This window comes from Indicator indicator, chromosome 12, assembly GCF_027791375.1.
Source record: "Indicator indicator isolate 239-I01 chromosome 12, UM_Iind_1.1, whole genome shotgun sequence".
Taxonomy (NCBI): Eukaryota; Metazoa; Chordata; class Aves; order Piciformes; family Indicatoridae; genus Indicator; species Indicator indicator.
The window spans coordinates 24189829-24199121 of record NC_072021.1 but is presented as its reverse complement, the minus strand read 5'-3'; the positions used below and the strand labels follow the sequence as shown (position 1 = coordinate 24199121).

The 9293-nt window shown below is 58.1% G+C and overlaps 2 protein-coding genes across 2 annotated transcripts; one reads left to right on the top strand and one right to left on the bottom strand.

The window, feature by feature from the left end:
* The first annotated feature begins 188 nt into the window (after nt 1–188).
* On the top strand, nt 189–2539 carry LRRC14 (leucine rich repeat containing 14). Its single transcript, XM_054385599.1, has 3 exons — nt 189–511; nt 696–1325; nt 1966–2539. The coding sequence occupies exons 1-3, from the start codon at nt 189–191 to the stop codon at nt 2537–2539; spliced, it is 1527 nt and encodes a 508-aa protein (XP_054241574.1).
* Nucleotides 2540–2915: 376 nt separating this feature from the next.
* Nucleotides 2916–5160, bottom strand: C12H8orf82 (chromosome 12 C8orf82 homolog). Its single transcript, XM_054385526.1, has 3 exons — nt 5003–5160; nt 4798–4846; nt 2916–3896 (listed from the first exon to the last, which is right to left on the bottom strand). Exons 1-3 carry the CDS (start codon nt 5141–5143, stop codon nt 3415–3417), a joined length of 672 nt encoding a protein of 223 aa, XP_054241501.1. The 5' UTR covers nt 5144–5160; the 3' UTR covers nt 2916–3414.
* Between the last annotated feature and the right edge of the window lie 4133 nt (nt 5161–9293).

Genomic DNA, 9293 nt, shown 5'->3' with positions numbered 1-9293 from the left:
TTGTTGGGGGGCTCTACCCTCCTGCCATGGGGTCCCTTTGGTGTGTGGACATCTTGGCTTAGGGGTTGCCATGAGACTGACTTTTTATCATAAGGCCACCCCACAACCTGAGCAAGGTCCCAGCTGGGGCTTTCCCCGCAACCTCACCAGTGACTTGTGTCCTCCCCACCTCATTGCCAGGTACCATCATGGACTCCTTGGTGTTCCTCTGTGCTCGCCGCTTGGTGAGCCATGAATCCGATTTCCGCCGTGCACTCGCCATCCTCCCCAATGAGCTCTACCCTGTCCTCTTCAGTGCTGCCTTCTTGGACAGCCGGACCTTGGTGGTGCGGGATTTGGTGGCTGTTTGGCCCTTCCCAGTCCTCAGCTTCCAACGGTTATTGGCTCACCTTGACCATCACCTTCAGCGTCGCCCCAAGGGGCTACCAAGGAAGCTCTGTGTCCAAGCTACCATCTTGGCCATCGTGACACATCTCCGCCAGATGTTGGAGGAGCCTGATCGTGGTGTGAGGTGGGTGCCAAACTCTTGCCAGGATGGGCAGGAGACATTTTCTTCCTCCTGAGGGATGTGGAGGTGACCTGGAGCTGGTGGTGGGAAGAAGTTGGTGGGTTGGTGAGGTTGGGGGGAAAGCAAACCCAGCACCCTCACCCTGCCTTGGCCACCGTCTCACCAGTTTCTTGTTGCTCAGTGAGAGGCGGTGCTGCCTGCGGGTGCTGGACATGCTGGATCTGCCGGATGATGATGTCCATGGTGGCCCAGAAGGAATGAGCCTGTGGTCTGGCACTGTGGCTTTAGCCAAAGCTTGTCTGGAGGTCTCCAAACACCAAAACGAGCACTTGAAACATGGCTCCAAACGTCGGAAAGGTCCCTCGGGAGCTTTGGAAGCTCCACAACCCTTTGGTGTGGAGATCCGAGCCGACCTCTTCGTCAACAGCACGTCCTTTGGTGTCCTACGAGACGCTCTCCAGGCCAATGCCACCAGCTTGCTGCGCCTCAGGTGCAGGGACTTCCATGCCGAGGAGCTGTCTGTGGGCAGCACGGTGACGATGCTGGACTGCCTGGACGCCTGCGGTGTGCGGCGTGTTGATCTCCGCTTCAACAACCTGGGACTCTCTGGCCTCTGCGTGGTCTTGCCACACCTCACCAGGTTCCCCAACCTCCTCAGCCTTCGCCTGCCCTACAGCAACGTTGATGTGCGGAGGTTCGTGTCGGGGACGGATGCCAGCCTCCGGCGGCTCGCCGGGCAGCTGGGGAGTTTGTCAGGGCTGAAGGAGCTCAACTTTGGGTCTTCCAGGCTTTCAGGGAACCTCCAGTACCTTCTCAGGTAAGGTTTTGGTGGAGTTGGTCCTCAACTTGCTCTTTTCAGAGTTATAGAATTGTCTTGGTTGGAAAAGGCCTCTAAGAGTCCAACCTTCAACCCAACACCACCATGGCCCCAAGTGCCACGTCCACACGTTTCCTGAACATCTTCAGGGATGGTGACTCCACCACCTCCCTGGGTAACCTGTTCCAATGCCTGACCACTCCTTCATGCCATGGTGGGGGAATCATCCCCATGATGAGGTTTAATCCATCAACAGGTCCATGCTAGTGTGGTGCCATCTTTGGTGTGAGCTCACAGCTCCTTCTCAGTTAAGATTTTGGTGGAGGTGGTCCTTGACTTGCTGTTTGCATGCTGTGGTGAGATGGGATCCAGATGGATTTGCCTTTGGCAAACTGGGGATCATCTCCATCATGAGGTTTATCCATTAGTTGGTCCTTCCCAGCATGCTGCCAGGTTTGGTGTGAGCTGAAGGCACCTTCTCAGGCTTTTGGTGGAGTTGGTCCTCACCTTGCTCTTTCCGTGCCGTGCTGGGGATCGATGCGGGTGGCAATCTGGGCATCATCACCATGATGAGGTTTAATCCATTGGTGGGTCTGTGCCAGCTTTGGTGTGAGCTCACGGCACCTTCTCACCCTGGCAGTGACCTGCAGACTCCCCTGGAAAGCCTGGAGCTGGCTTTTTGTTCCCTTCTTCCCGAGGACCTGAACTACCTTCGACATAGCCTCCACACTCCAGCACTGCGGAAGCTGGACCTGAGCGGCCACGATTTCACTGAAGCTCTTCTTCAACCACTGCGGCAGCTTCTGGAGAAGATCTCAGCCTCGCTTCTCCACTTGGACCTCATGGAATGCCGGCTGACGGACTCCCAGCTGGATGAGCTGCTGCCGGCACTTTGCCATTGTTCCCAGCTGCAGTGCTTGGGACTTTTCGGCAACCTCTTCTCCACGCCAGCGCTCAAAGTCCTGCTGGAGAAGACCGTGGCGCTCCCCCACCTTCGCCTCGTCATCTACCCCTACCCCCTGGACTGCTACATCACCGACCACCTGCGGCCCCCCTCAGGCTCTGGCTGGTTCTTCGAGGACGCAGTGGACAGGGCGCGTTTCACCGCGGCCAAGGCTGAGCTCTGCCAGCTGCTGGTGAAGCTTGGTAGATCCGACGCTGTCTGGACCACCAACCTGCCTCGGCACGGGGCCCTCGACTACTTTGACTTGTAGCTCGGTGACTGCAGCATCCCCATGTGTCCCAACCCTTCTTCCCATCCATATCTTTGGTGTCTCCCTCCTCATGCTGGTGCTTTTTGGTACCATCTCACTGTTGCTGGCACCGATTCCACCGGCAGTGCCTCACTGTGGGTTGAGGCCACTGTGTGGCAAGCAGTGACCCTGGTTCAGCACCACCAGGACGCTGGTTAATAAAGTTCCCACCAAGCAGGAGGTGACGTGGTGACTGTGGTGCTTTGTATGGGCAGACCCCATGGGAATGCCATGCTCCTGCCTAGGCACCCCAAACCTCTCCTGTAGCCCCTGTGTCCTGGGGGGGCTCTTGGCATTGAAGAAACAACAAAGCTTGGCCAAGGGGGAATTCAGTCAGTCTTTAATGGGGGTTATGGTCACCGTGGTGGCACCCATGGTGCCATGGCAGCACTCACACCACTGTGGTGGCACCCACTAGGGAAGCACCCACCCCACCATTGTGGCACCAATTATCATGGCAACCGCCCCATTATCATGACACCCAGCAGGGCAGTGTCCACCTCATCAGGGCACCATCCACCCCACCATGGTAGCACTCAACCATTGTCTCACCTGCCTCAGCAGTACCTGGCCCTCCTTGGTGGCATCCACTGTGCCAGCACCACCCCACCACTGTGGCACCGACTATGGCAGTACCCTTCCCACCATCGTGGCACCCACCATGCCAGCAATGTCCCCACCATCGTGGCACCCACCATGGCAGAACCCACCTCACCATGGTGGCACCCACCATGCCGGCATCCATCCCACAGCACCATCCCTTCTGCCATGACCTGGTGCCAATCTCCACCACCCCTCACCACAAAGCTGCCGGTGACATTTGGGATGCCCCCACCTCATCCTTGCCGTGGTGCCAGAGGCACAGCCAGCGTCTCCTCGTCTCCATTAGCACCCAACAGTGGCAACAGCTCCCCGGTGAGCCGGTACCGCTGCCCCTCCCAGTTGAAATGCGTTGGGGGCTGCTCAGGGCCCTGCTCATACTGGAAACAGGAGCTCCACTCCACTGCCAGCGCAGACCGCACCAGGCCCACGCCGCCTGCTCTGGCCGGCGCCGGGTGGTAGAGCCGCCCGTTCGCCGGTGCCATTGCCAGGCTCTGCGGCTGGAAGGGCACCGCCAGGCTCTGGCCGCCGCCGCAGTAGGAGAGGAGCTGGCTGGCAGCGGGGCCGGGCAGGAGCTGGGTGAAGACCAGGGGTCGGTCCTCACAGCGCAGGAAGTTGCGCTCGCGGCCGCAGCGTGACAGGAAGGGGAAGTGGCTCTCGTAGCGCCCACTGCGATTGGGCTCCAGCCGCTTGAAGAAGAAGCTGAGGAAGGCCACGTCTGAAGGGACGAGATGGGCACCTCACCAACCTGCTCCACCAACTGCCCCACCCAGGGGGAACTCAATCCCAGGAGGGCAACCAGCTGTGGGGAAGCGGGGCTTGGTGGTGGGACATCATTCCGGGCAGTTTGGTGATGGGACCTCATTTTAGGGGGAAGGGGTGTTCCAAGATGGGACCCCATTCTGGGCGGTTGTTTGGTGGTGGGATGCCGTGTTGGGGTGCTCTTAATGGTGGTGAGATGCCACGTTGGGAGATTATTTGGTGATGGGACATAATTTGGGGGGTTGGTTCGTGGTGGGACCCCATTTTGGGGAGTCATTTGGTGATACAACAGACCCCACTTAAGGGTAAAAATTAAAATCAGACCAAATTAAGGATGAGATCCTAATTAATGATGGATCTCAGTTAAGGATCAGACCCCAATTAAGAATCAAATCCCAATTCAAGATCGGATCCTGAGATCCCAGGTAAGGATCAGACTCCAGTTAAGGATCAAACCCCAATTAAGGATTGGATCCTGAGATCTCAATTAATATCCTGATTAAAGTTAAGATGCCAATTAAGGATGACTAATTAAGTATCATTAATAATCCTCACAATCAACCTGCAATTAAAGATCAGCTCCAAATCAAGTATGAGAATCTGATTAAGGATGAGACCCCAATGAAGGCTTTAATCCTGATAAGGATCAGACCCTAATTAAGGCTCAGGTCTTGACTGAGGATGGGACTCTAATTAAGGCTTTGATCCTGATTAAAGATGAGACCCTAATTAAGGATCCACCCCCCCATTAATGCTCCCCCCTTGCTTAACAACAGCACTCCCATTAAGTCCCAGGAGGAACAGAGCCATAACAGCGAATTGAGCGATTCTGGGTCATGTCGGGGGAGGTTTTCTACCTTTGAAGCAAGTGATGAAATTCTTCACTTTGGTGTCATCCAGGAAAAGCTGCAAAAAATGGGCAAAGACCACTCAAAAACCCCATTACCGCCGGAAGCCGTTCTCCCCTTCCAAGGACACACCGGCTCCGGCAGCGGGAGGAGGCGGGGCCGGTGCTGAGGTCGAGGCCTAGGCCCGTACCAGGGCCTGTTCCTGTTGCCGTACCTGCCCCTGATGATCGATGTAGTAAAAATACTCCCGGATTCGCGGTTCGGGGCTCTGTCCTTGTTGGTAAACGAGCCCGGGCCCCGCCGTCCCGTAGGCCCTGGGAAGGAGGCGAAAGGAACGGGCCGCTGGTATCTTCATGGTGGTAACGGCACCGCGAGCCGGCAGTCAGGCGGAAGTGGTTCCGGACGGACCGCTCCGGGTGGAATTTGTTGCCCACCGGAACCCAGAGCCCCCACTAGACGCCCGGAGCCGCCTCTAGGCACCCAGAGACCCTAGAAGATGCTCAGATCCCCCTGTAGACGCCCATCCGCCGCAGGTATCCTGAGCCCTAGAGACATCCGCAGTCCCTTGCGGCACGTGGGGATCTCTGGGGGTGGTGTGGGTGCCCATACATTCCCCTACAGGGATGTAATGGCCAGGCCGGGGGCTCCATAGACCCCTATAGGGGATGTATGGCCTGCGTGGGGTGTCCCTACAGCTGCTATGGGATGGGGACGACCCATAGGAGATCTATGGCCTGGGCAGGGCTTCCCTCTATGATCAGCATAGTGGTGGATGACTCATCTGTGCTCCTACAGGGGACACAGGGCCTGGGGAGGGGTGTCCCCATGGCCGTTGTGTGGTGGTGGATGACCCTCACACACGCTATATGGCATGCACGGCCTGGGGAGGGGTGTCCCCGTGGCCGTTGTGCAGTGGTGGATGACCCTCACACACGCTATATGGCATGCATGGCCTGGGGAGGGGTGTCCCCATGGCCGTTGTGTGGTGGTGGATGACCCTCACACACGCTATATGGCATGCATGGCCTGGGGAGGGGTGTCCCCATGGCCGTTGTGTGGTGGTGGATGACCCTCACACACGCTATATGGCATGCATGGCCTGGGGAGGGGTGTCCCCGTGGCCGTTGTGTGGTGGTGGATGACCCTCACACACGCTATATGGCATGCATGGCCTGGGGAGGGGTGTCCCCATGGCCGTTGTGTGGTGGTGGATGACCCTCACACACGCTATATGGCATGCATGGCCTGGGGAGGGGTGTCCCCGTGGCCGTTGTGTGGTGGTGGATGACCCTCACACACGCTATATGGCATGCATGGCCTGGGGAGGGGTGTCCCCGTGGCCGTTGTGTCGGTGGTGGATGACCCTCACACATGCTATATGGCATGCATGGCCTGGGGAGGGGTGTCCCCATGGCCGTTGTGTGGTGGTGGATGACCCTCACACACGCTATATGGCATGCATGGCCTGGGGAGGGGTGTCCCCATGGCCGTTGTGTGGTGGTGGATGACCCTCACACACGCTATATGGCATGCATGGCCTGGGGAGGGGTGTCCCCGTGGCCGTTGTGTGGTGGTGGATGACCCTCACACACGCTATATGGCATGCATGGCCTGGGGAGGGGTGTCCCCGTGGCCGTTGTGTGGTGGTGGATGACCCTCACACACGCTATATGGCATGCATGGCCTGGGGAGGGGTGTCCCCATGGCCGTTGTGTGGTGGTGGATGACCCTCACACACGCTATATGGCATGCATGGCCTGGGGAGGGGTGTCCCCGTGGCCGTTGTGTGGTGGTGGATGACCCTCACACACGCTATATGGCATGCATGGCCTGGGGAGGGGTGTCCCCGTGGCCGTTGTGTGGTGGTGGATGACCCTCACACACGCTATATGGCATGCATGGCCTGGGGAGGGGTGTCCCCGTGGCCGTTGTGTGGTGGTGGATGACCCTCACACACGCTATATGGCATGCATGGCCTGGGGAGGGGTGTCCCCGTGGCCGTTGTGGTGGTGGATGACCCTCACACACGCTATGGCATGCATGGCCTGGGGAGGGGTGTCCCCGTGGCCGTTGTGTGGTGGTGGATGACCCTCACACACGCTATATGGCATGCATGGCCTGGGTGGGGTGTCCCTGTATGATTTCCACAGTGGGGCATGACCCATGATGCCCCTCTAGGGCTTGTATGGCCTGGGTGGGGGCTGCACAGTCGCCTATAGGCCATACAGAACAACCCATAGAGTGCGACCCTCCCCTTGTAGCCCCAGCCCCGACAGAGCCCCCACCCTCCTTCTGCTCCGGAGTGAACACGCCGCTCTCCAGAGGTTGTCTCCATACGTTGCTTTATTCACACGCCGGGATTGGTGGGTTTGGGAGGGTTTAGGAAGGGGTGGGCGGGGCTTCTATGCAACCCCCAATCAGAGGAGTCCCCCCTCCCCTTAAGCCACGCCCCCAGCCCCCTGGGGTGGGATTTTGGGGGGTGGGGAGGGATTTTTTTTGTCCCTCATAGAATTTTTTTGCCTTTTTAAACAATAAATAAACCCAAAATGGGGCAAAAAGGGACTAAAACAGGGGGTGGGGGGGAATTAATGAGCCTTAATTAACTGGAAATTAAGGGGGGGGTAGTGAGGACCCCCCTGGCACTGTGTTTTTTGTGTGTCCCCCCAATCCCCTGGCAGTGAGCAGAGCTGGGAGGTAGAGTTGGGTGACCCCTCCAAACTCTGGAGACCACCCCCCCTTCTGGGGATACCCCCATTTGTGGACATCCTCCACCTTGGGTGACCGTTCCCAGCCCTGGGGTGCTCCTACCTGGGAGACCTCCCCACCTTGGGAACTCCCACACTTTGGGAAGCCCCCCTCTGGGGAACCCCCCCACCTTGGGGACTTCTCCCCCCTCTCCTTGGGGACTTCCACCCCCCTCTCCTTGGGGACCCCCTACTTTGGGTGGTACAATCTTAGGGACTCCCCCTTCTTGAGACAGCCCCCTGGGGATGAACCTGGACCCCACCACCATATTTTGGGTGCCCCCCCCCAGCAACCCCCTCCCCTTCAGACCCAGGGTTCTTGGGACCACCCTGGAGACTTCGGTGCCTCCACCCTGGAGTGCTCCTGCTCTGGTGCCCCCAATCCTGAGGACCACCCATCCCATTCCGGTGACTCCCCCATCTTTGGAGATCCCCCCAATCTTGGAGACTCCCAATTTTGGGTGACCCCCAATCCCTCTCCCCCTCCCTTCCCAGGGACTTTCCCCTCTCTAGGGATCACCCTGGAGACCCCCCCTTTCATTTTGGGTGTCCCATACCCTAGAGTGCTTATGCTCTGGTGACTCCCAACCCTGAGGATCACCCCTTCTGGGGACCTCCCTGTCTTGGAGACCCCCACTTTCGGGACATTCTCCCCCCTCCCCTCCCCCCAGTTGCTTAATTAGGGGGGTCCTAATTAGTAACTCCTATAGATCTTCATCCTCTGATGGGTGCTTACCCAGCAGCTACCCCCCACCTGTCCAATGGGTGCCCACCATGGTCCCACTTGGCCCTGAAGGCACTTGGGGGGCATCTGTGGGGTGGGGGACACCTCCTGGATGGGGTGTGGGAGGGGTCCAGTGGCAGAGATGGGGGAGGATGGGAGGAGGTCAGGTGGGTGGTGCAGGAGGAGCAGATGATGGGCACCAAGATGTGTCTAAGAGGACCAGGAGATGATGTGTAGACCAGGAGCAGGAGGAGATGGGTGCCAAGATGGGTTGAGCAGCACCTGAAGGAGATGATGGGAACCAAGATGGTTCTAAGAGGACCAGAATATGACAGGTTGACTGGGAGCAGATGGATGTCAAGGTGGATTGAACAGGACCTGAAGGAGATGATAGGCCCCAGGATGGGTCTAAGAAGATCAGGAGATAATGGATAGACCAGGAGCAGGAGGAGATGGGTGCCAAGCTGGGTTGGATGGGACCAGGAGGAGATGATGGGAGATGACCCAAGATGGGTGCAGTAGGGTCAAGCACAGATGAGGGTACAAACATTGGTTGGGCAGGACCTGGAGGAAATGGGTGCCAACACAGATTGGACAGGACCTGGAGAAGATGATGGGGACCAAGATGTGTCCGGGAGGACAAGGAATTGATGAATGCCAAGATGAGCTGGCCAGGAGAATGAGATGAAGGACACCAAAATGGGCCCAGTACAGTTGAGCAGAGATGAGGGGCACCAAGATGTTGGCCAGGACCAGGAGGTGATGAGTGCCAAGATGGGTTCAGGATCTGGAGATGGGTGCTGAGATGGGTGCCAAGATTGGTCCAGGAGGACCAGATGATGGGTGCCATGACGGGTTGGCCAGGAGCAGGAGGAGATGATGGGCACCAAGATGGGCCCAGGAGGAGCAGGAGATGATGAGTACCAAGCTGGGTTGATCAGGAAGGAGCAGGAAGAGATGACAGGCACCAAGATGGGCCCAGCAAGGTCAAGCAGAGATAATGGGCACCAAGATAGGTCCAGGAGGAGCAAGAAGAG

Coding starts and splice junctions, on each gene's coding strand:
- LRRC14 (XM_054385599.1), top strand. CDS start 189: ATGGACTCCTTGGTGTTCCTCTGTGCTCGCCGCTTGGTGAGCCATGAA. Junction 512..695: donor GAGCCTGATCGTGGTGTGAG/GTGGGTGCCAAA, acceptor GCTCAGTGAGAG/GCGGTGCTGCCTGCGGGTGC. Junction 1,326..1,965: donor AACCTCCAGTACCTTCTCAG/GTAAGGTTTTGG, acceptor TCACCCTGGCAG/TGACCTGCAGACTCCCCTGG.
- C12H8orf82 (XM_054385526.1), bottom strand. CDS start 5,143: ATGAAGATACCAGCGGCCCGTTCCTTTCGCCTCCTTCCCAGGGCCTAC. Junction 4,847..5,002: donor ACATCGATCATCAGGGGCAG/GTACGGCAACAG, acceptor CATTTTTTGCAG/CTTTTCCTGGATGACACCAA. Junction 3,897..4,797: donor TTTCATCACTTGCTTCAAAG/GTAGAAAACCTC, acceptor TCGTCCCTTCAG/ACGTGGCCTTCCTCAGCTTC.